Source organism: Macadamia integrifolia, chromosome 13 (genome assembly GCF_013358625.1).
Source record: "Macadamia integrifolia cultivar HAES 741 chromosome 13, SCU_Mint_v3, whole genome shotgun sequence".
Classification (NCBI taxonomy): domain Eukaryota; kingdom Viridiplantae; phylum Streptophyta; class Magnoliopsida; order Proteales; family Proteaceae; genus Macadamia; species Macadamia integrifolia.
The window spans coordinates 11,476,671-11,503,183 of NC_056569.1; the positions used below are offsets into that span (position 1 = coordinate 11,476,671).

General features: G+C 42.0%; 2 protein-coding genes across 3 annotated transcripts; one reads left to right on the top strand and one right to left on the bottom strand.

The window, feature by feature from the left end:
* The first annotated feature begins 490 nt into the window (after window positions 1-490).
* On the top strand, window positions 491-4,262 carry LOC122059305 (LAS seventeen-binding protein 3-like). The gene is made up of 2 exons (XM_042622020.1): window positions 491-815; window positions 3,810-4,262. Exons 1-2 carry the CDS (start codon window positions 506-508, stop codon window positions 3,992-3,994), a joined length of 495 nt encoding a protein of 164 aa, XP_042477954.1. The 5' UTR covers window positions 491-505; the 3' UTR covers window positions 3,995-4,262.
* A 7,937-nt stretch (window positions 4,263-12,199) lies between these two features.
* LOC122059984 (BES1/BZR1 homolog protein 4) lies at window positions 12,200-16,217 on the bottom strand. 2 transcript variants are annotated; one of them, XM_042623100.1, is made up of 3 exons: window positions 15,671-16,215; window positions 12,851-13,620; window positions 12,200-12,747 (listed from the first exon to the last, which is right to left on the bottom strand). In XM_042623100.1, exons 1-3 carry the CDS (start codon window positions 15,884-15,886, stop codon window positions 12,744-12,746), a joined length of 990 nt encoding a protein of 329 aa, XP_042479034.1. In that variant the 5' UTR covers window positions 15,887-16,215; the 3' UTR covers window positions 12,200-12,743. The 2 variants fall into 2 exon arrangements, with proteins under 2 accessions (XP_042479034.1, XP_042479035.1); XM_042623101.1 differs by lacking the exon at window positions 12,200-12,747 and having other exon boundaries at window positions 12,847-13,620; window positions 15,671-16,217.
* Window positions 16,218-26,513: the final 10,296 nt, after the last annotated feature.

Below are 26,513 nucleotides of genomic sequence, written 5' to 3' on the forward strand. Positions count from 1 at the left end.
TTTTTTTTTTTTTTTTTTGGGGGGGGGGGGGGAGAGGAAGGTTGGTTCCATGACATCCTTAAACTAATGCCCCATACCTAACAAGTACATTTTTCATGTTCACTAGATGAGAACAAATATTTTTGTAATGCTTGATAGTTGATACAGGCAGTGGTCTTAAAACGTTATCCAGTTCAGGACATTTTTTTTTTTTTTGTTGGGAGGAGGGGGTGTTGGGGAGCAGCCACCTGTTTTTCCTCACATTATGGTGTCCCAACTACAATATATACAGGGGGCGGCCAGGACAACCATAGGCATCCCAAGCTTCTAAGATGTCCCTTTGATACATTGGATACAGAATTGGTTTTGTCACTTTGTACCGATTTTCTACTAAAATCAAGTATAGGTGTGTTAATGTTGTAAAAATTCCTTGGTGACCTTGGGAAATTGCTTGGTTGGTAGCCTAGGTGGTTAGTAATGAGTTTTAAAGTCTCATCAAATTGATGAAGTGCCATTTCATAAAAAAATGGTAGCTAGTGTTATTCATCCAAAGAATATGATAAATGGAATAATCTCTCTCGCAATGCACTCGTGTTGCAACTGCTGGTGTTTCTTATTGTGCTTTGTTTTTTTATTGCAGGTTGGAGGGGAGTTGACTGACTTTATAATTGTATTGAGGACAAAAGAAGCTGTAAAGACATTTGGTAGCAATGTGCATCTCTCAGTTGGAGCAGGTTTAAGTGCTGCTGTAGGCATTGTTGGACGTGCCGCTGAAGCTGATTTACGTGCTGGTGATGGTGGTTATGCTGCTTGTTATACATATAGCTGCAGTAAAGGTACCTTATAGATTTACTTGATTCTGTTCACCACTTACTTATAATTATTTTTGAATCATTAATAATTCCTTTTTCCTGTTAAATTGTATTATCTGGGGTTTATGGCTTTATGCTATGACACTTGGTGCTATTAGCGAGACTAAATGTTTTTTTTTTTTTGTTCTGTGTGCTTCTCCTTGCATGGTGGGATTTGCACCATGGATTTAAAATTTGGTATTAGAGATGGGATCGGGATGCATGGATCCTTATCCTGATGGGCTGACCTGGTAATGCAGTGCTAACCCCCAACCAATGAAGGCCAGTGGGAGATTAGCTTGCGACAGGATCGCTGGAAAAAGGACAGAACCAGATTTAGGAGAAACTTGTTAATACAGTTAAAACAGTCAGACAGGCCAACTAGTCAGGTCAATTGGTCTATTTGGAAAGTAGAATATCTCATCAAAGTTTAACAGAAATCTAGTGATTGGATTTGAAGATACTGAAGTATTCTATTGTAGGTAGAAAACTGAAAACCCAGAGAAATAGCAGATTCAATGGGCAGTTCTAAGATTTCAAACCAGAATTCAATGAAGATATTAAGCAGAGATTCAGGCTGGTATTTGAAACAGTAAACTTGAAAACATAAATCAGATGTAGGAAATTGCCAATTTCAGGAAGTTGGATAGAACTAGGATTCTAGAAAGTGATTGGATTTTGGGGGCTTAAAAATGAACTAAAACTAAACGAGAAAAGATAAATAGAATAAACATAGAAAAGATATGATGAGAAATCAACACCTGATCTGCAGGTTTGGAATCACCAACTGTACCCTAACCTGGGAATCCCACAACGGGCAGCATTCTGAACCAGCGCAAAACCAAAGGCAAAAAAGCCAATCTTCCATAACTCAAAGTCATGTCTAGGGCTGTAGCCCCTTGCATACTTACATAAAAGACTCAAGACAGACTCAAACTAACCCTAAACTTCTCCAGCTAATAGCTTACCTCGGAGGTGGTCTTAACTTACTAGGATATTATAAAATAGTGAAGAAAAAACTTAAAACAACGCTGAGACCTGATCTAGCCCAGCTAAAATGCTTTACTAACCATTAAAAATAAAGGAATAGGACACTATCTAACTAACTAGACCCCACAACTTAAGTAATTAATAAAGCCTTCACTTGACCACTGTGAGCACACCCTAACATCTGACTGCTTCAGCTTTACAATTAGAATGGTTTGAAGAAGAAAAGATCTAGTCTTGATTTTGGGAAGGCTTCAATTCAGTGAGTTGGTCCTGGTTTTTTCTTGGTTAGGCCTATGAGATGGTTTCATTCTGAGGATAGTTAATTCCACTGTTGAGTGTTGCAGCAACTGGGTGAATGGTTTTTACCCGAGCCAAGCAGTTCCATAATTGAACCTTGAGCTCATCTGTTCATGTACATAATGGTTGATGAGTCTCTAGTCTTTCTCTCAAAAATCAAATTTGCTTCACATTTTTTTCTTCTTTGGTAGGATAAGGCTATCTTCTCTAGGCAAAGTTTACTTTAGTCCTTAAATCTGCCCTATGGTCCTGTTGGGGCTGCACTTCCTCTAGGAGTATCTACTTTCTAAGTAATGTGACCTGTGCGCAACCATGGGAACCGGTCATGTTTTGTGAAGCAGAATGTTAGGAAACCAAGGAACAGAGTGTTCATTTAATGAATGTAATTGTAATTGAGATTTGAATGTTAAGATGGGTGTCAGCTGAAGACTAGGGAAGGAAAGAATTAGGAATAAATGCATTCATTGCAGCGTACAGGTGGCATCAATAGGGGACAACAAAGACAGAGGATTCCACTGGTGGAGGATTATATCATGCAAATTTAAGGTGGTGATACATTGATATAGGGAGGCCAAGATTGTCTGGGGTTGAATTAGTGAGAAAATAGTGAGTGCTCATGATTAGACAGAATATAGGGCTTTGATACTGGATTTTTTTTAACTGACCCCGATTACTTGACTTGAGCCTTAGTTGACTATTTGGCCCCTTTGTCTTAGTTTTCCTTCTCTTTTCTTTATTTGATCTATTTTCCCTTCTATACTTGTATGGATTTATGAATTCTCAGGCCAAATCGACGTGTTGTGGGCTTCTGGGAGTTCAACCAGATCCCAAACCTCATTCTTTTCCATTGCTGAGAGGTTTTTTTTTTTTTTTTTTCCTTTGTTTTTAAGGGGTACCAACTGTCAATTTTTTTTTCTTTATATTTTTTCTGGTTGTGTTTGGGTTGGGCCGGCACTTGGGCCTGTGTATACATGTGAACCTTATTATATCCAGCTGGTTTTTCTTAAAGCCATTCTAGCTTGAGCTGCCCTTGAGATGCCTAATTGTACATGTATTTATAACGTACAATCTGAAATATTAAGCTCAATTTCATTCTTGTGTTTGTGGTTTGAGCTACCACATTAGGGGGAATGGTACTGGACCCTCTTATATGCAGTAGGGCGTATCTGTGTATGATTGGGAAATCCTGCCCTGCCAACAACCTTATCTGGTGAATACCTACCCATCGATGCTTGATATACGGTAGGTTGCCCCAGCAACTTTTATATATGTGAAACCATAGTAGAGGTGGCTTTCCAATAACATCTTTACCCCATACTGTTGGCAGATTCATAACTTGAGGTATAAAGATCAGTTGAAGCCATTATTCTATATACTGATAATTTGCTTTGCTTTTGTGTCATATCTATTAAGGGATATCTCATGTTCCAGTATGTAGAAACTGTCCGAAGTTTTTTGTTTTACGGGTAGGATTTTGACTGTGATATATTGATCTGCCCTCTTTTGCATGTATTGATTCAGTTGCATCTCCTTTGGTTTGTGTTATCCCTTGTTATTGTTCTTTGCAAAAGTTTTCACCCCTGGTGCTTCCGAGATCCCAACCCCCTTGGGAAGAAGCATATTTATGTAGAGCTAATTTTCTCTGTAAATTCCTGCTTCCACCCTCTAATGTGAGTATGGTTTCCTTCACAGGAGCGTTTGTTGGTTGTTCACTGGAAGGGAGCATGGTAACCACACGCACACTGGAGAATTCCCGATTCTACGGTAATTCGTCAATCAGTGCATCTGACATTCTTCTTGGGTCAATGCCAAGGCCTCCTGCAGCTGCCATTCTCTACCATGCGCTTGCCGATCTATATCGGAAGCTTGAAGGATGATGGTTGATTATCCAAAATCACCAGGAAAAATTATACCCTGGCTAGGATTCACTTGATGATTTTATGTGCAGATCAAAAGAATTCAGACTGCATGATGTCCATTCTTTGTTTCCATGTAAAAAGTAATTAGATTCTGAAGTGGTTGTACAGCATGAGATTTCATGGAAAGGGAAAAAGAAAACGTCCACAGGTCCACTTAAATTTGCAGTGGCTGCAATTGTCTTTATAACATGGGCAAATAATTCATTAGCGTCGTTTTTTATTTTTTATTTTTTCCTTTTTTGTGAAAATTTTTAGCCTCCATGGTTGTACATATGCTGTTAATGGTTTAATGGAGGAAATAAAGTTGTGGTAATAATGTGGGGATTGAACAAAAACATAGATTCCTTCAAGTATTTTCATGAATTACTAAAACCTTTTGTGGAACAGTTATTTTTTGCGCTATGACCTTTCTATTATCCGGATGAAAAGGGAATTTAACAGACATGGCCATTAGATTTGGCAGTCAGGTTAAACGGAGCTGGCAAATTTTTGAAAGGGTCCTTCGAGTAGGGGGGTGTCAATCGGTTGGTTCGGTTCGGTTTGGTTTTGGTTGGGTTGAAGTGGTTTCGGTCTTAGAATGAGGGAGACCAAAACCTGATCTGTTAAAGAATTTTGGTTTTTAGTCGGTTTTGGTTTTGGTCTGGTTTGGTTTTGGTTTATTTCAATTTTTAATATCAGATTAATATCAGTTTAAATCGGTTTATTATTGGACTTGAACTATAATGCAATCTTACATTCATAACTTATAGTGACAAGATTTGACAAAAAAATAGAACACTTTAAATTTATGATTAGATTATTGATTTATCGATGTATGGGAAATATAACTAATATTGAAACCAATGGATAACAAAGTACTAAGAAGATAACTAATATTGAAATCACAAAATGAACCTTATATCCAATCATTCATTTAAACTATCCAACTAGTTTTGTATAGTAAACAAGGAAATCAATAGAAGCATTATTACAATTTACAAATCAATTTTTTTATTTATAACCTAATATTCAATGATTTGTAACAATTCCCCTTACAATAAATTTTTTTCTCACTAATATTGTGAAAAATGGATAGTCAATTCACTAATTTATAATCTCATAATCATTTACTTTTTTATCGGCTTCATTCGATTTGGTTTCGGTTTGATTATTGGTTGGTTTGGTTTGGACCAGTTCGAACATTCCTCAATCCAAAACCAATCCAATAAGGATCGGCTTGGTTCGGTTAAGGTTTTATCGGTTCGGGCTAGGTTTTGACACCCTTACCTTCGAGGGGCCAGGCCTAGTGAAGTGTAATCCTCAACTAAGGATGTGAATTTGAAACTGAAACCGAACCGAGTCATTTACACCGAAATCGCAAAACTGTTTAGTAAATGATTTGGTTCTGGTTTCAAGTTTAAGATCGATTAGTTAAATGGGTAGGGTCGATTTTAACCATTTAACTCGTTGGTTTCAAACCAAACTGTTTAAACTGTCAAAATCGATCCGAATAACTCATATAACGATTAAATATTTAGTTGTTTTAACAAAAACATAATGGTTTAATTTAGGGAAGAATTAAGGACCATAGAGGTTGTCCAATAGTCTATTCCATAATTTACTCCTATTATGTATTTATGTAATTAAATCTCTTTTTGTTCAATGCTTCATTTAATTTGATACAAGAATGAAGCGTTCCAACAAAGGCAAATTTTAGAAAACATGCGAATAAACTAGCAAACCGATTACTAATTGTTTAGAAACCGTGATCAAAATCATTTAAAACCGTGAAACCGACACCATTTAAAAATCATGGAACTGAAACCGTTTACTAAATGGTTGCGGTTTCAGAAAGTGCAACCGTTTAATAAATGGTGCGATTTTAGTTTTAGCCAAATAAATGTAAACCGAACCGAATCACACCATATACACTGAAATAGAACCTATATTAACACCTTTACCCTCAACTATATTTGCAATTTGGCATTACAAAGGTTAGTCTATGTGATGAAGGATTCACATACATTTCAATAGTCAAAATTTAACCCAAAATAAACGAGGAAAAGTGGTTCAAACCTCAATTCAAAAGTTCACTAAAATCACTGAAATGCCATAATCAGATGGAAATGAATATCAAATACGTGATGACACCTTTTGTTTTCTTAGCTACTTTGATTTATTTTTAGTTAAAATTATGCAAATGAGATGTTTGCTAAGTCGTCACTCGTAAGAATATACTTATGTACTGTCATGTGGTAAATAATGAAGCATAATATTTCACTAGTCAAGTGATATCTAGATTTTCGCAAAATTTAAGCATAAGACTTTCTAAGGTCCTTTTTTTCTTTTCTTTGGGTTAGTTCCAAGGTCCCATTGTGTCATTGTGTTAGAGTGAAGGTGCATGCCAATATATTATGAGCATATGACTGGATTTAAGGCCATGCCCTAGCCATTGTATCATGGCCGAGAATGCCATATCATCATCTCTTCACTGGAGAAATATAGGTGTTGCAGGCTAAAGAAAGAAAGGCCTCTTGATCATGCATGAATCCACCTGTAGATACCATAAATCTAAGTTGTGACAAAGAATCCAAATCCAACGATTGGATCAATTATGGCCTCCTATTTTACTGTAGTAAAAAAAACTGCAACTTCTGCTATGTTCATTGAACGGTCAGAAACTATAGTTACCTTCAAACTGAAAGTAAAGGTACTGGACAATGGATTCGGCTCTTCTCCATAGAGGTCAGGTCATCGTTCATAAAGTGCCCATGGAGACTTATCTGCACGGCACGTAGAAGAAAATGAGAAGAAGTTCCCTCATCTTTACCCACCTAAACCCACTCGATCCAAACCTGAATAACAATCCTAAATAGGGTAATCGACTATACATTTATTCATGGCTGGCATTTGCATCCATCAGCTATCTTTGTTCTACGTACTTTTCCCTGCATTTTAGGTAATCCATCTTTTCCTCTCTTTTTATGCTAATCAGATTTCTAGGTTTATATCTTTTGTTTCGCCTCAACTATTATCTCAATCTTCTTATGAGTTCCTTGAATTTCTAATTTGAGTTTTGTGACAAGTCTACTTACTACAGTGGATTGTATAGATTGATTCTTTGTTGAAAAGTTGTTTTGTTTTCTTGTTAGTATACTGATACTTTTTTGAACTGATTATATCGTGTTTGGAGTGTCTACTGCAAGAATTATAGGCTTAATTAATATTTTAATTAATTAAATGAGTGAGAATCAATTTACATGAATGGATTTTAATTCACTCTTCAGTTTAAGGATATGTTGGCCCGACCTATTATGATTCAAGATTTAGGGTTAGTATAATATTTTAAATACTAGGTCTTGGATCTCTGTATTCATTCTATTCTTCTTCACTTTACTACAAAAGAGAGAGAACTCAAGGAGGTTTGAGGTGTTGCGAAAGATCTAGAGCCAAGAATAAGAGAATCGTGAAGAACTACATCAAAATCATCTCTAACATACTTTGATGCAATGTACGAATAGAAGGAGGGGCTTTTGCTATTGCAAATCAATACCGCAAAAATAACCAGATGCTGTAAGCTTTTAATTTACGTAAAATAACTTGTTTTAATCTTTTATTTAACTCCTCTCTAATTCTTAATCGCCCAATCTTCTATATGTGCATGTGCACGACATTTGTATATTTTCAAAATCCAGCTATTATAGAAATTTTTTAGAATTCAAATTCATTTTAATACTTCAAATACTTCAAATCTTCACAATCGTTGGATTTTAAAAATATACAAATGTCACGTCTGTAGAAAAAATTAAACAAGAATTGAACAATTAAGAATTAGAGAGGAGGATCCACCATACACTGCATACTTAATATTGTATTTTTTAGCCCAATCCAAATATTCGATCAACTCTTGCCTCCTTTTTTTTTTGGTTGATCTTGCCTCCTATTTTATTGTAGTAAAAAATAGAACTTGCACTATGTTATTGAAGGTTCAGAAACTATAGTTATTTCCAAACTGAAAGTACAGGTAGTACTGGACAACACCAGAATCTTTTGAGCAAGAGACGTGGCACACAGTGAGTCCACATATGAACCAATGTAAAACAAGGAAGTCTCAGCTCGTGACAGATAACAGAGCAAGTGGTCTTACTATGCAGAGTTAAAAGAGTAGTAAAGGGCCTGAGTTCATAGACTTGGCCCTGTAACTTCCATCAGAATTTAGAGAGCTTTGGTTAGGACTTCTTTTAATTTTTCCAGGTTAAAGGAATGGAGGTACTATTTTTGGGAAGCAGGAATCGGCTTTCTAAAGCTTTATTCCATCACCTCCTCTGTTAGATCAAACACCAAGAAATAAAAAAAAATAAATAAAAATAAAGAGATAATAGATCCACATGACACAGAGATTTAATGAGGTTCACATACTAGGGTGGTGTGCTACGTCTTTGGGCGAAGAAGAAGATGTTTCATTATGCAGAAGAGAGATTACATCCAAGCAGTGGCGAGAAAACTCGCCCTGAAACCCTAGCTCGAAAACCTCCTAAAATACAATGACTTTCTCATCAAACAACAGTACATTATATACTCCAAGTCGCGGGTTGACCCATCGGGTCGCGGTCAAACCCCTCTACTTTCATCACAGATCTCAGAAAACTTTCCATTCGGATCGCCACCAAAATATGTCAGAGTGGGTCAATCTTAAAAACGGGTCAAGAATCAAACTGGTATCAGAGCTTCAGGTTACTTCGATCCATGACTTCAACAAAATACGATATTGATAGGTTCGACGGCAACATCAGTTTTAGTTTATGGCAGGTTCGAATGATGGATGTTCTCACGCAGTAAGGTTTGAAAAAAATCCTATTTGAGAAGGTGAAAAAACCTGCAACTATGTCCGATGGTGATTAGAACGATTTGGATGATAAAGCATTTTCAGCTATTCAGTTGTGTTTTTCGAATGATATTTTACAAGAAGTTCTCTCAAAGAAAACGACAGCAGAGTTATGGGTGAAGTTAGAGAATTTCTACCTCACCAAATCCCTCACCAATAGGTTGAGATTGAAGCAACAATTGTATACCCTTCATATGGATGAAGGTACTTCTATTAAATCCCACATATCTGAGTTCAATTCTATTGTTACTAATTTAAGAATGATAGATGTTAAAATAGACGATGAAGATTTTAGCCATTTGTTTATTTGTTGGAGGAGAATTCAAGCCAAGGTGGAGATTTGTTAAGTTTGTCTCGAATTCTTGACAAATTTAACAACCTCATTAATGATGGTATGGTGGTGTGGCTCAGTCTTTTTTTTTTTTTTTGGTAGGAGCTCGGTACAGTCTAATGGGCACAAACCTGCACAATATAATGGAACACCATTCACGGATAAAGCTTTACACTTTAGTCTTTAGCCTCGCTGAATTATTTGGGAAATAATTATTCGATTCAATTAAATAACTAATTAATAGTGGCAATTTTAACTTGTCGAGTCATTGTCCAAGGAAAAAGTTTTTGGGATTGAATTCTATCGTATGCACGTGTGTCTGGGTGTATGTGGTAGGAATAGATGACCGTTGCCTGATTAACATCCAGTAGGTTGGCCATTGGCCTTGATCCGTACTCTTACACCGGTGTAAGATCATAAAGGAATCAAGATTGGTGGATGCCAACACCGATCCATATCGGCCTATCCAAGACCAATATACCTCAAAGAATTACGGGAAGGCAATTAAGATAAGGGCTTCGTTTATTGAGGGGGAAAAAAAACTTGTTAGATACCTCTTTCCCTTCCGTTGGTATTGTGGTTTCTAGATTGGGCACATGTTAAATACAGTGGGTAACCATGGATGGGGATTTCCTCCTACTGTCTAATGCTTCCTACTGTTCAAATAGTCTCAAAGATTTTAATCTTCTAGTCACCTAAATCAATCATAACAAGAAATGAATTAGGAATTTCTCAGTACAAGACAAAAGGAGAATCATAATACAATTGCTGGGGTTTCATGCGACATGCGAAAATAATGATTTTACATCAGATGTGAATAGCCCAATATGAAGACATACAGATTTGGCACATTCACTTAACGATTAGCTTTTAAATGTGAATTCTACCCAAGTCACAATATGTGGCATTAGATCAAGGTTCCTACGATAGTATGTAATGCTAGAAAACACTTCAACATGAGTGGTTAGCTTAAATGTGAGCTACTGGATGAATTAGAAATTAAAGGTGAAAGACTTACTATATTACAAGGGATTGTATAAAAGAAAGACTATCAGCAACAACGCTTCCTTAGTCACAAGACTAGAGAACTTGAAGTATAGAGAAGGAAGTTTAATTGTAAAACATTTGAATGAGGTACAAAGTACTGTGAATCAGCTCTCTTCAATGAAGATGAGTTACAACTTTTTTACTTCTCAATTCGTTTAATGGTTGAAGACTATTACACCGGTGTTGTCATTCTGCATCATTCTGCACCAAACGTGGTTCTCACTATAAATCAAATAACAGAAAGAAGACTAAAGAGCTGCAGTTTCTCCGTATTACCAGAATTCAACAAAGACCATTACCACTTTAAAGAAGGGATGTGAAATGTACAAACAAATTTTGTGACAAGAAGTCTAAGTTCTAGCTTGCATTTTTTGCAGATCCCCCTTTCTTGTGACATTACAATAAAGTGTTGGAATCTCTTCACCATGACAAAAGAGAAGCTTTTCCATCTTTGACCAAAAGGGTGGTGGTCTCCATTGGATTAAATTTCGAATGGTTATATTGCATCATCATTCCCTCACCTATATTGTGTAGAAACGAAACTCTAAAACAATACAGAAGATAATGGAAAAACAATACAGAAGATAATGGAAAAACAAAACAAACAATGCACACGGATTTTACGAGGTTTGACAAGGTTGCCTACGTCCCCGATGAGATAAGATCCTGCTTCACTATCAATGAAAAATAGGATTACAGCGCTCGTCCTCACACCTCTCAGTATTGCTTGCATTACAGAGAAAGAAACTCTCGCTACAAATATATAATAAAAAAATTTTCCTAATCCGAAAAGTACACAATTACCTTCAAATAAAAAATTCAAGCGGGGACTATACCCATAACAGGGGGGCCTCCTGCCCCCTTGCAACCCCCACGGCCCATTAACCGATTAATAGGACCACCATCCTATCTGTCTAGATGCTGCACCAGTACTCCCTAGATTAAACTGCGACAGAATATAAGACATCATACACCAATATATTGGCCCCTCCACTCCATCCTACATTAAATACAAATACAAACAAGACTAACAGAAGACTTGAGTGAAACCTTTTCTGGCATGTAAAAGGTACCCAATCTCACAGATGAAGAGCACCTCACGCGAAGGGTGGCTTTTAGCTGTTATTGTCAGTGGGTAATTAATGAACGTATGCAAGAGCATCAAAGAGCTTTCAAGCCAAAACGTAAGAGTCACGACTCACTTTAAAGGGGTTAGATTCCTTAAGCAAACAGACTCTTACTCTGCTATCCCAGGTTCTGGGCTTGTGGTCCTCTGTCACTCGAAGGTAATGGTCCCCTTAATGCACAAAACAGAGATAAAGCCAACCCTTGTGTGGATTAAATGTAAAAGCATGCCACCATATAACACCCACAAGGTAAGCTGTTAAGGGTCGAATCTAAGAGCTTCAGTTATTTTTTTTTTTTTTTTGGGCAAGCACGGTCTAGTAGAAGGGAGACTGTCACTGAGAGTTCAGTCCATGCTTATCAAGAAAAGAAAAAGACCCAACACTTCAATGGCCACTAATGCAACAGAAGCAATAATGAAAGTGTTCAATAGAGCACAGTGGATCCCTCTTTTATTATATTTTGAGTGTTTCCTTTCCTTCATTGGATGCCAAAGGCCCAGTCCCCACTGACATTTCAAAAAGGAATTGCCACTCAAAGTAGTCACACCTTCAACTAAGATTTTACATCGAATGGTCATTCCCTAGAGAGGTTAAGATAGTGGTCGGGTCCACTCCACCGATTTGTCTCCTACAAATGCCTTTTACTGTTTTTGTCTCTCTCCCTTCTAATTAAAAAAGATGGCCTTTAACCCACTTTAACCCACTAATCATAATGAGGGAATCCCATTGCATAAGGGGAAAAAGGGAAAAAGATACGATAAAAGATCAGGCAAGGGAACAATATACATCATCACTGAAGAAAACTAAAATACTAATAAGGAGAAAGACAAGGATCACACACCTTCAAATGCAATTGGAGCTGGCCATTGAGATTGAGGGGATCCTTTTGCACAACCACTAAACATACTTTTCAATGGCAAACCCAAAATTACAGACACCAATCAATATCTGTATACTAAAATTTGAATAAAACAGGAAAAAGAAAATAGGTGAAAAAAAAAAAAATAACAAGGAAAAGAGAGAGGGATTAAACCCCACCATCATAAACTATATATAATTTAAAATTTGGATTAAAAAAAAAAAAAAAAAGGGATGGAACAACCACTTCTACCCTGTATCCTTCCTCAATCTCCAGCCTCTACTAATCCCTTTCCCACCTCTAATAGATGGATTACTCATTTTTCTTTTTAGTCTTCTCTACCTTTTTTCCCAAACCAAATTCTGATTCAGTAATCCATGAATAACAAGTAACCTGTTCCATTTTCACAACGAACCAGAAAGCTAAAGCAAGAGAAGATGGACACTTCATATATCTCTTTCTTTCTCTCACGCCCCCATTTATCTGAAACACAAACGACAAAATTTGTACGGGAAACATAAGCAAATAAAGATCAAACACACAACCACCTGTATGCCATTCAACCAAACACTAGGTCGAAACTCACCTGGTCCTTGAACTCCCAAGAGTGAGCTCTAGGTCGTCGGACCCACATTCTTCATGGATCCTTTCTCCTTCCCAAGGCTTCACTAGTCCTGTTGCGTTGCTTCCAAAAGCAAACTCATCAGAGAACCCATCAGACATAGGAACATCAGCAGTCTGGTCCGAGCCCCCAGCAACAACCGGTGAGCATGTCCCACTTTGCCCAGGCGTCCACATGCGAGAGCCCCCACCAGCTAAAGCTTCGTCCTTGAAGCCAAATGGGTTTGATGAGACGAGGCTAAATGTAGGAGATGATGGTCCACCTTGAGGGATCCGTATACCCGCAAGCCATGCAGAATCTGGGATGATCTGGCGTCCAGGACTTGGTGGGGTAGAAGATGGTAGGAATGAGTAGTGATGTCCACCCCAGGCTGGGCCAGCTGCTGGGTCATCCCAATCAGTCTTTAGTCGAGGAGTGCGGGCAGTCGGAGAGCTAAGTGGAGGGGTGACGGGGGCACTTATGGAGCCACAATGAATGAAGAGATGGTGGGGAAGCTTTGAAGAAGAGGCCGAAGATGATGCAGACGAAAGGTTTTTGAGCCATGGGATGAGGGAATTGCCATCAGCATTGGCATTGGCGTTGGCCGCATAAGAGGATGAAGCTGGGCTAGTAGGGAAGGAAGATGAGGCTGGGCTTGGGTTGTACGATGCACATGGACTGGGGTGGTACGAAGAACACGGACTTGCTGAAGCAGACCCTCCAACCATGTCCATGCGCTCCACAGGCTTGCATCCCTGTAAAATAATGGAAAATAAAATATATTCAAATAAAACAGTGAAATCCAGATATGCTTCAAGTGGGTAACATGTAACAACAGTGTCGACTACTTTGATTACATAACCCTTTTAGGCTTTTACTAGATTTTCATTTTTCAGGTGGATTTCCAGCACAGAACGTCTCAACTTTATCAAGCCAATGAGTCATCGTTTCAATTTGGCTAAGATCAAGAAAACAAATACTTCCAAGTACGCATTCACATTGTCTTTTATTGTAAACACCAAGATCCTGCAGGCATTAATGGATCATTATCTAACATGAAGACATGTACCCCGATGTGGTCCACCATTTTCTTATCTTTGACATAGACTAATCATTTGATGGTACCAGACATCTTTCAGTGGGACATGGCACAAAAATCAGGTTGATTAAAACAATTCCAGCTGCATAAACCCAGCTTTATCACTAAATCAGAAGATTATGTTTGCATAACTAAGACTGGAATGAAGACATTCCGGTACAGAATCACAGAAAGGGGATCACATGTCAAGAGCCAGTAACGACTCCAAGGAATCCAGCAGGATATACAGAGATCATCAGAACAAACCCCAACCACGCCAGAGACGGTAGAATAAGCAACTCCAGATCAAGGGTAATCCAAGAACAGGTAATAATGGATAGCTCCCAGGCCATTAGAACAACCCGACAAGACAAGCAGACACGGGCACCACCAAACAGCTAAGCAAAAGCAAAACACTGAGGACGATTTCTCGAACTAGTGGCAAAACCGTAGATTTCTCAGTTTAAGGCGGGGAACGTAATATCGACGATTGTTCCCCGGCGTGACACGTATACCCAAACCGGTACCAGGGATAGCGCCACAAACACAAGGATTCAGATCCCCTTCCCCCAATATTCTAACATAAACTCTCTGTACTTTAACAGCTCAAACCCCCAAAACTACACTTTGCTTTCGTGCGAAAAATAAAAAATTAACCGGGAATCTCGCATGTATCTGTGTAATCACAATAAAAGTAATCCCATTTATCGGCCACCGGAAACCTACATGCCCGGACATTAAAGTGACCAGAATAACCTTAAAAGACGTACAAGGATTCTGACGTTTCAATGCGAGTTTTAAGGAACACAAGAAAAGCCAAGATTGGCTTCCAGAATTGCCCTTATACCCTCACGAGAACTGCAAGTGATCGGAAGTCGGAATCTCCCAGAGAACAAAGCCGGCAGAGCCGCAGAGGTTCAGAACCAGGTCCAGAGCCACAGAAAAGAGCCTACATTGAATCTAGGAGGGGAAGAGGAGAGTTCCCAAAATGGAAAAAAATGCCCCTAATGAAACACGTATTTCTAGAATCTGCTAGGAAATTTGGAAAATTTTCTTGACGATTCACAGGGGTACTATCGTCTTCTTCGGTCGTTCAGACTTCAGCCCCCCTAGTCGTCGTCCTCGCCTGTGTAAAGTAGAAGCAGAGAATCTTTACGTTTCACGCGTCCAAGAAAATACACCCATTTGGAACAGATCCATCTCTCTAACGTGCGCCAGTACGCAAAAGCAGCTCAGGAATCTAAGACTTCTGATCCATAAAAGGAAATAACAAACCAAAAGAAGCAGAAAAATAAGAGCGAAAAAAGTCGAAAAAAGTCGAAAAAAGATGGTCATTGCTTTGCAGGCCGACCGGGCCGGCAGGCCCGGAGCATGGGAAGAAGAAACCTACAGTTAACTCCGGCGCACGTTAGCAGATGGTGAAAAAAATAAAATAAAAAATGAACCAGTCGATGTCGATAGATTCAAACAAGCTTCCCGTAGTCATTCGGTTTGGTACCAAATTTCAAACTAAAAATCAAAAAAATCCGAAGGCGAACACGTTTTCCTTCGCTCAAAAGTCAAAAAAGGTGTGAGAAAATGGAAGGCAGATCCGGTGAGTGATCCATCTCCGATGAGCAAGCTCTTTTGAACTATCAAAGAACAATGTTAACATGCGCCGACCGAACCAAAAATCACAAACTAGTTATCGGAAAACGGATTAACAGAAAGGCGAAGTCACTAGTTACCTTTCTGTAGGTGGTGCCGTCTTCTTCCACAGTCCAACCGGCTTCGTTGCAGAGAGCTTTCAGAACCTCATTATTGTCGCAGTGTTTAGGAAGCTTATAGTTCCCATACAATCGCAGACCGGCATAGATTTTCGCTGCTATAGCTCGCCTTCTCCTCTCTCTCCTCTTGTTATTCTCCCTCTCCTTCCATGTCGGAAGCCTCGTTCCCGACGTCATAGCTGTAAAATCAAATCAATTCTTCCGAAGACCACTAAAACTCAAACTGAAACAACTCGAGAGAAGCAGATCAGACACCAAATCCTCCAATTCTTCACTGAATAACCAGGCTCGAAGAAGAAATCCAAGGCACTCGCTAGAGCTGAAAAATTAAAGCTCCTGAGATCAGATCCATGGCTATTTAGCAGATCTCTCGCCTAGTTCGAACAGTAAGAATGGACGGGAAACCAGATCAAAATCGCGGGAGTCTTTAACACAAAACCGCTCGTGAAACAGGAAAATGGTTTTTATTAGAACCAGAAATCCGTAAAAGTTCGCCGAAGCCACGTATCAAATAAATGAGGGGTTGGGGGAGGGACTGGTGAGCTAAATATGATGCATAGTCCAATTGGCCCCTATACATCTGTAGAAATTACTCTATTTGCCATTATTTGTGCTTTACTTCTTAAGTCTTTCTGTTAAGTGTTAACCTATTTAAAGTTAGATTAACTCTTGGATTAACTCTGACCAAAAAGATATTGGAGTAACTAGGAAGCATGCATTGCATAAGAAGGAAGCTAAGGTTAAGGTTAAGATAGGAAATTAAGAGAACATGATGCTTTAATCCGATTAATGGTGTTTAATGAGTGATTAGTTTTCCAAATAAAGTAAATTAACAGTTTTCGTTATTTGCGAGTAAGTTCAGAGTTTTAACTTTAAACGATCTCTTTGAAACGAAATTTAATTGTTACCCAAGTTGTATCCAAATAACTACCATCTTAGGAGAAGTGAATTATTCTATTTCTTTAGTTACTAACAAGTGTTGTAGTTACTTGACTGCAACTAAGTAAAATCTAAATTTTTTTTTCGCTCGATAAAGGAGCTTTAGTAGTCTATTCAATCGTTATGATTTTAATTGTTTATAAAAATCAAAATCAATGGCTAATCTATAAATAATTCCATAAATTTATTTCAATTTGGTTCGATGGTTTAAGTTGGTTCAATTGAGTCAGGTCTGAATTTTAATACCCCAGCCAAGAGTCAATGAATTGATAAATTGTCATTATCCTAAACGTAATGAGCTAAAATCTCATAGTTTAACTGAAACGAGCAGAGGATAGAAGAGTAATTAGAACTAGTGCGAGGGTATTATACTATATTAGGAGGATAATTCAGGTGTTAATATACGAAAATCTGTAAAAAAGGGTGTGAGGGTTTGGGCATATATACGTACAGATAGAGACAGTCGGCGCAACTGCCATGAAGCTACTAAGAGACAAATCCCCACTTCCACCCACCCACACCCCCATATATCTCTCTCTCTCCCACGTGGCTCTCGTTCGTGCCAGAGCCTCCGTTTCGTAGAGTCAAAGGGAGGAGAGCAATGACTTGACTTGAGGACGGCTGAAGAAACGACGGGGTCCTCTTTGGTATACGTGTCAACACTCAATAGGCCCGACCGAGGGGACAAGGGTCGGAGGTCGGTACACACGGTGCTCGGTGCTCGGTGCTCGGTGCTCGGTGCGGCGGTGCACGGTGCACCCTCCTTCTTTGCTGCGGCGTGAGGCCGCACTGTCAGCGTGTGGGCGGCGCACGATTATGCGGACTCTACTGTCCCTTCTTCCAGTCTCCACCCTCGTCGCCTTAATACCCTTTCACGTGAACCTGACCCCTTAAAGTCGTAGAGTCGCTTGCGTGGAGAGATGGATGGAGATGGAAAAGGATAGGAAGGCCCGAGTGGGACCCACGAGCCACGACAACTAAAGACTTCACCATCGCACGTGCAACAACAACAACATCTCTCCGGACGTGAGAGTATAAGACCGGTCAGCGCTTAACTCGATTGGATCTCACACCTTCGTGTCCGCGGCTGCAACCTTTTCTTTATTTCCTCTCCCTTCACGGGGTAACCCGGTCACCGGTGGTCCTTCTTTAAGAATTCTTTATGGGTCCGTGGCGAAGGGTATTTTGGATATTTCGATGGTGGAGGGGACCACAGTCTATGACACTATGACTCTATGACCTAGTGGGGTCACATGCTGGCAACCCGATATGCCCGCCACCCACGAGGCATATCAAGTTTGTTTTTGGGAATCACATCATAATGACCATAATATCCCTCTCAGGTGGACTTTTCTGGAGGGCATCTTCGTCATTTCAATTTCCAAAAAGCGTTAGTGGACGTTAGAGGGAAATTTCCAGAGGATGTGGAGAGGAATAACGTGTCAATTTAGACCCTTTTTTTTTTTTTTTTTTTTTTTTTAAATTAGTTTACTTTAATTCTCTTACCAATAATTATTTTAATAGTGAAGGGGAGATATGGGCATGAGATGAGAGAGAGATAGTTGTTGTATCACTCACCGCTCGTCAAAACGGGACCGTAGAAGGAGCAGTGCAAAGGAGGAAGCTGTGGTCCAGAGGATCTTAACCGTCGGAACTCATTAGTGAAATATTTTAAAAAATAATATGAAATAGTGAGAGTGATCAGTGATGCATGTTCGTTTGGATGGCTCTCATGCATGAATTATGGGTTGATAGGGAAAGACACGGTTTTTCAGTGTGGTTTATGTGCATCAACAAGTGCATGAACTTCCACCATTTTTTGTGTTTGAGAGAGAGAGAGAGAGAGAGAGAGAGAGAGAGAGAGAGAGATTATGATTAGAAAATAGAGAAAAGAAAAGGAAAAAGTGTAAAGTGTGTGATACGTTTATGATCAACACAGCATAGCACAACAGTCTCAATGGAGCGAGACGGCAATATTTTGAGGCAGCAAATGTGCAAAAAGAGAGGAGGGAGGAGGGAGGAGGGAGCTGGTTCAACTTTTTTTGGTTTAACTGGCTGGTTATCAGGAAAACCAAGAACCAAACCGGAAAAAAATAGGAACGAAAACTGGTTTGATTTTCAATACTATATCATTACAATTTAGTAGATGGAATGTTGCCGTAAAACCGGAGCGGAAGTGGATCAAACTGGAAACCTAGATTGTGGAACTAGCTTTAGTGAAGATGTGAATTCATTCTCACACTCTTTTCTCCTAACCATGTGGGTCTTGTATATGTCATGAGATATTCTTCTTTTCTTCTTCTTTATGTGAGTTCCCTAATATATACATCGTGAGGCATTCGCCCTTTAGAAATGTAACCCTAAAAAATATATAGAAAGTAATGAAAAAACAAGAACAAGCAATACACATAAATTTACGAATTTCGTCACAAAATTGCCTACATTCTCGGTGAGATGAGATCCTACTTTACTATCTGATGCGGAAAAAATTTACCGGACGATCTTCCCTGCAGTTCCTGGTGCTTTGGCCGACCTGCACAGAAGAGATGACAGGGGAGAGCCGGGCTAACCCGACGGGGGACTCTCCGATGCCTAAGTTAGATCTTTCCACAACAGATGCTCAAGAGAGCTTTTCCAGTAAGAGAAGTGAGTCCTCGATCCTCTATGATGGAGATTACCTTGGTATTTATAGGCTGCTGATAGAGGGCAAGTGGGAGACGATTGTGAAGAATCCTGTTTAGGTGTGGAGTCCTCAAGGGGAGTGGCTCTGTGATTCTAGGAATATTCCTGAAATATTCTCCTCCCCTCTTAACTCAGAAAGGCCAACCGTGTGACGTCTATGAAGACGTGTAGTGGATAGAGTTCTGTCCTCCGGAATAGGGATTACGTTCCTTGAATGTAGGGGTGGACGAAAACACGTTTCTGAAAACCTTGTTGTTGACGTCGGGCCGAGGTGGCATCACGGCTAACGGAGGCCGAGGTGGCAGCACTGCCTGATGGATGCTGAGGTTCAGCACTGCCTGACGGAGGCCGATTTGGAGCACGACCTGATGAAGGTCGAGGTGGCAGCACGGCCTGATGGAGGACGAGGTTGTAGCACGGCCTGATGGAGGTCGTGGCTATAGTACGGCCTGATGTAGGCTGAGGTGGACCACGGCCTGATGGAGGCCGAGGTGGCAGCACAGCCTGATGGAGGCTTAGGTGATAGCACGGCCTGATGGAGGCCGACGTGAAGCACGGCCTGACGGAGGCCGAAGTAGCAGCTCAGTCGTGTTCAGGTTTGTGTACATGCTTCAGCCGTGCTGAGGAAAGTGACATATTTTACCTCATCACCAGACCCCCGCTGTAGCAGTTCGAATCGACCTGCTAGAGCATTTAATCGGATGTGAGATGCACTGCTTCACTTTCTCAGCCAAGGCTGCTCAACGGTTCGAAGATATGGATGTTTCTTGTTCAAGGGCAAATAAGGGAAAGCGTCTTCATGGGGGTCGAGAAGAAATGGCCCGATCTGAGGAGGACCGTCCCAATGATGTTGGGTTGATAACTAGAGAGCCGGAATGGGAGGTTGCTGGAGGCGAACGAGGTGGCTGAACCCTTAGCCCTATCAGAAGTGGTTGGATGACATTAACATTTCTTTGTTTCAGGTCGGCTCGGACGATGCCATCTTGTTCCTTCAGAGTAAGATGCCATGCTACAATCTGACGGATTATGAGCAGCGCGTTCTCGTCCATGCTACTCTGGTGCAGCCCTGTGGCTCGATTGATGTTGGTGAAGAGGTGATCCGACTCGAAGGATTTTCTTGTGCAAAGCTAGGCTCGTGGATTAGCCCCCCGAGATTAGCCTCATATATATATCCATATTCTTGTGCTTCTTTCTTTATTTTCTTGTGCTTCGGGCATGGACCGAAATGAGTAATTTTTTGGAAGAATAAGGACAAGTGCAGCTGTCTGAGTGTGGCCTTGAGGCGTTAAGCCTTGGACTAGCCATAGGGGTACCGAGCTGGGGCTCAATCTTTTGATTTGCCTTGTGTTAAGGTCTTTTGTGGTGCCGAGTTAGGGCTGGGGCTTGAATGCTTGATAACCTAAGGTCTTGAGGTGCCGAGCCATGCTCGGTCTTGAATGCCTTAGTGCGTAAGGGTTTGATGTGCCGAGTCGGGGCTTGGGCTTGCATGCCTTTGTTCGTAAGGGCTTTGAGTTGCCAAACTAGGGTCTGGTCTTGTGCTGCCGAGCTTGAGTTCATCTAGTTGCTGCCGAGCTTAAGCCTTGTCTTTGTGCCTCGGTCTTAGATGCTGCCGAGCTGGGGCCCAGTCTTTGTGTCTCATTGGTTAAGGTCTTTGAGTTGCCAGACTAGGGTTTGGTCTTGTGGTGCCAAGCTTGAGCTCAATCTTAGATGCTACTGAGCTAGGGCCCAGTCTTTGTGCCTCATTGGATAAGGTCTTTGAGTCGTCAGACTAGGGTCTGGTCTTGTGGTGCCGAGCTTGAGCTCGGTCTTAGATGCTGCTGAGCTGGTGCTCGTTCTTTGTGCCTCATAAGTTAAGGTCTTTGAGTCGCCAGACTAGGGTCTGATCTTGTGGTGCCGAGCTTGAGCTCGGTGTTAGATGTTGCCGAGCTGGGGCCCGATCTTTGTGCCTCATTGGTTAAGGTCTTTGAGTCGCCAGACTAGGGTCTGGTCTTGTGGTGCCGAGCTTGAGCTCGGTCTTAGATGCTGTCGAGCTGGGGCCCGGTCTTTGTGCCTCATTGGTTAAGGTCTTTGAATCGCCAGACTAGGGTCTGGTCTTGTGGTGCCGAGCTTGAGATCGGTCTTAGATGCTGCCGAGCTGGTGCCCGGTCATTGTGCCTCATTGGTTAAGGGCTTTGGGTCGCCAGACTAGGGGCTAGTCTTGTGGTGCCGAGCTAATGCTCGGTCTTAGATGCTGCCGAGCTGGGGTCCGGTCTTTGTGCCTCATTGGTTAAGGTCTTTGAGTCGCCAGACTAGGGTCTGGTCTTGTGGTCATGAACTGGAGCTCGGTCTTAGATGCTGCCAAGCTGTACACAATCTTAGAAGAGTCAGATATTTGCGAGAAGCTTCATAGTATATTGATGTGTTGTATGCACTTGGGAAAAATACATTGCTTCAAAATAGAATCTAATCTGCTACGTGATTGAAATTAAATAACTGCTAAGGTGCTGATAGTATAAAATCTTCAAGACTAACACCCAATCGATGGGATTTCAAGGCAATCTACTAATAAAACTCTCCACTGATAAAAGTGTCTACTGGCCTCAGTGATTTGGACTATAGGCAGCTGTTCAACTGGCTCGGCTTGGGCCAGGAGGCTTTCATCTCGGCAATCAACAACTTCTACCATACATGCTAGGCCCAAGCACGGTTTTTTGATAGATTTTATGAAGTTGGCATAGAATTCCCAGGATTCCTTTTGACTGGACTTGCATTCTCTGACTCCATTGCTGGTTGGGAATTTGACCTTCATGTGCCTAGTGGACACAATCGCCCCAAGACCATTGAGACTAGGCCGGCCAAGGATTGAATTGTAGGGTGAGGCGATCTTGGCGACCATGAAAGAGACCATGGTTGTGGCTGTCTGAGCTCCTTGTCTGATGGTTATAGGTAGGTCAACAACTCCCTCTAGCTCAGCTGGCATGCCTGAGAATCCGTACAAGGGTCCTGGGGCTAGTTTTAAGGTTCCGGTGCCAAGCCCCAGTTTTATGAAGGCTTCGTATGACATGAGGTCAACAGAGGCTCCCGTGTTCACTAGGACCCTGTGGAAAGGGTGGTTGGCCACCACTAATTGGATCACAATAGCGTCGTTGTGAGGCCAGTTCAACTCTTGCAGATCTCTGTCAGAGAAAGTAATGGGTGGATCCGTTTTGAGGGCTTTGACAGGTTGTTCCGTGATGCATACGGACTGCACGTGTGCTTTGGCTTTTCTGACTAATTCCACTGTAGGTCCACCCATGATTGTTAGGATGGCTGGACCCACGGGCTGGTTGTTGTATGTGACAGCTCGGTCCGTGGCTGGGTCCTTGAACGGCTCGGCCTTACCTCGGCTGGGCTGGGCTTCATCTCTCCTCGGCTCGGGCAAGTTCCCACCATATTTCTGCTTTAAATACTGGTTGAGGTATCCGACCTTGATGAGCTCATCAATTTTCCTTTTCAGAGACTTACAGTCTTCAGTGTCATGTCCATGGTCTCGGTGGTATCGGCAATATCAATTAGGGTTCCTCTCTTCTGGTTTACATGCCATTGGCCTGGGCCAGCAAAAGTACTTCTGACTTTGGATCTCTAAGAGCAGGTTTGTTCGAGAACGATCAAGTTCATATCGCTCAGGTTCAGCTGTGTCAAGAGGTCGATCTGTTCTGTTTTTCTTCGGCTCACGAGAGTCGTCCCTAGGTCTCAGAGTCCTTTTCTTCTCCTTCTCCTCCTGATCACCCCGGTCAGCTATTCCTCGAGCGGCTAGAACTTCATCCATGTTGGCATATTGATTGCACCGTCTCAACAGTTCGGGCATCATTTCCGGTAAGTCGAGGGCCAGGGACTGAACCAGATCAGGGTGTATTACCCTGTTGCACAACGTGCTATACGCCACTCCTTCCGGTAGGTTTTTTACCTCCAGTGTCGCCTTGGTGAATCGGGCAAGGAACTCTCTTATAGTCTCCCTCGCTCTCTGCCTCATGTTTATCACATTTTGCGTAGTTTGCTTCTGCTTCATACTTGCTTTGAAACGTGTGAGGAACGCTCTTGTCAGTTCTTCATAGTTGCGGATGGACCGTGGCCGTAAGTTCGACATCCACACCAACGCAGCTCCTTTTAATGAGGCAGCGAAAGCTCGGTAGAGAACGGCGTCTAACCTTCCATGAACTGCCATGGCCGAGCTGTAGTACAGCAGATGATCGTAGGGATCTGTGGTGCCGTCATATCCATTGAAGATAGGTATCATGAAATTTGAGGGCAGCTCGGCGTCAATCAATTCGTCAAAAAGTGCATGATGGGTTGGGGTTACAGTCATATCGGCCAGGAGCCCCTGCCTCTGCATTCCCTCTATTCGCTCAGTGAGTCACTGGATGCGGCTCTCCAGGTTGTGTCTTTTCTCCTCGGCTCGGCCATCTGGGGATCGGCTTGCCCCTTTGCCTCTTCTGGGGCTTCTTTCTCTGCCTTGGTGACCTTGTCGTGGTGCACCTCTGGTCGGCCCGATGGGCTAGCTCTGACTCGGGCGGGGTCGATCTTATCGAGCTGACCTCTGGTAGTTTTCACGTTCTTCTCTGTGCAGACACGCACCTCTACTGAGTCTCTGAGGCGACAGTTGGCGTCTTCCTACCCGGGGTGGGGATCTATGAGTATCATGTGTCTCTGGGCTCCGATGATGTTCAGAACGACGGGCTCTCCCGATCTGCGCCCCTCAGTAAGAGAGCGCGGTGGTACCGAATGAACAGTGCATGAAGTTCTGGCCGACCCTCTTCTTGCTGTTGATTGAGGGGTGACGCTGTTGTCAGGAGATTCGTCATTGGGACATCTGCTCGGAACAAGCCTAGGCGGCTGAGCTGAACTAGTGCTGAGCTGAACTAGTTGCTGGCACTGGAAGTGCTGAGCTGAACTAGTTTCTGGCACTGGAAGTGCCGAGCCGAACTGACGTATGAAATCCTTCACCAGTGCGTTTGTAGCTAATACCTGCAACTGCAAGCTCTGCATCTGTTCTTCCATGTTCGGGTGAGTTACCCGGGATGATGGGACATGGTGGAATAGCTGAGGGTTCTGCTCGCGTTGATCCCCCTCTCCCTGGGCAACTTGTGCATCGAGTCTGGTTTGCTGGGGTCCTTCTGGAGGGGTCTCTGCTGGGGCATTTTCCGGCTCTGCCATTGGTGGTGAATGGGAACATCCAAGTGGTACTTCGCGAGTGGATCTTGCTCGCGTTGTCGTTAAAGAAACGACCTTCTCACTCCTGAATTGCATTAGTCTAATGTGACTTTTTGTAACAATTTCCCACAGACGGCGCCAATCTGATGCGAAAAAAATTTACCGGACGATCTTCCCTGTAGCTCCTGGTGCTTTGGCTACCTGCACAGAAGAGATGATAGGGGAGAGCCAGGCTAACCTGACGGGGGATTCTCCGATGCCTAAGTTAGATCTTTCCACAATAGATGCTCAAGAGAGCTTTTCCAGTAAGAGAAGTGAGTCATTGATCCTCTATGATGGAGGCTTACCTTGGTATTTACAGGCTGCTGATGGAGGGCAAGTGGGAGACGATTGTGAATAGTCATGTTTAGGCATGGAGTCCTCAAGGGGAGTGGCTTTGTGATTCTGGGAATTTTCCTCGAATATTCCCCTCTTAACTCGGAAAGGTCAACCGTGTGACGTCTATGAAGACGTGTAGTGGATAGAGTCCTGTCCTCTGGAATAAGGATTACGTTCCTTGAATGTAGGGGTGGACGAAAACACATTTCTGGAAACCTTGTTGTTGACGTCGGGCCGAGGTGGCATCACGGCCAACGGAGGCTGAGGTGGCAGCACGGCCTGGTGGAGGCCGAGGTGGCAGCACTGCCTGACAGAGGCCGATTTGGAGCACGGCCTGATGAAGGCCGAGGTGGCAGCACGGCCTGAAGGAGGACGAGGTTGTAGCACGGCCTGATGGAGGCCGTGGCTGTAGCACGGCCTGATGTAGGCCGAGGTGGAGCACGGCCTGATGGAGGCCGAGGTGGCAGCACGGCCTAATGGAGGCTGAGGTGATAGCGCGGCCTGATGGAGGCCGACGTGGAGCACGGCCTAATGGAGGCCGACGTGGAGCACGGCCTGACGGAGGCCGAAGTAGCAGCTCAGTCGTGTTCAGGTTTGCGTACATGCTTCAGCCGTGCTGAGGAAAGTGACATATTTTGCCTCATCACTATCAATGGAGAATATGGCTATAATGCTCCTCCTCATACCTTTCAGAATTGTTAAAGAGAAAATAAACATCGCTACAAATAAGTGAAAAGCCTAATACCAAAAAGTATAAAATTGCCCTCGATAAATGAGTCCCACATAAAAAATTCGAGCAGGGATACAACAAGCGGGACCACCATTCTGTTGGAGGTTGGCTACATCAATACTTCCTTGATTAAACTATGATGGAATACAAAATATCATACACCAACACCCCTAGGTGTTCAAATTCTCTCCAATCCTACAGGGAGGGCCTTGGGGTGCATACAGGTTCCCCCAGCTATAGGGATGCTATTACATAGACTCAAATCCTCTGCGATGAATGATGAGTGGTCAGTGGCAGTGAGAATCCAACAACTAAGAGGGTCCCGACATGCACCTCAGCCATTGGATCTTCACTGTCACTCACTGCCTTCCCGCAGAAAATATTTGTACCTAATACATGCGAGTGACATCCAGATCTCTTTGTCCTAATTTTTTTTTCCAAGACCTTCCGCAAATAAGTTTAATTTAAAGAAAGGTGGCACAAGGAGTGAGAAGAAATTTGTCCTACTTGGGTTTGGGTTTGGTTGGTCGTCAATGACATCAATAGGGTTAAGTAAGGCCAAACTTAACCAGCAAAATTGGTTTAAATATGGGTCAGTCCAGGATTTTCCACCCATATTTACTTGCAGGTTCAGAATAACAGAATTAGATCAAACCTCTTCACTAGAGAAGCTATTCAACTTTGCAAATTAATATTTACTATTCTTTCATTAAAAAACAGAAATATCAAACTGTTCAGTATATTTGAATTGAATCCCAATCAGAAGAGATTTTTCCACCCGTTTAAAAGTCAGCATTCATTGCCTAAACAAATATTTCTGGTTGGGTAATTTACATATAATTTATTAGGCTAATAGAGAAAATCTTAGGCTCCATGTGGTTAGAAATGGAGCGAACTGAAGTGAAA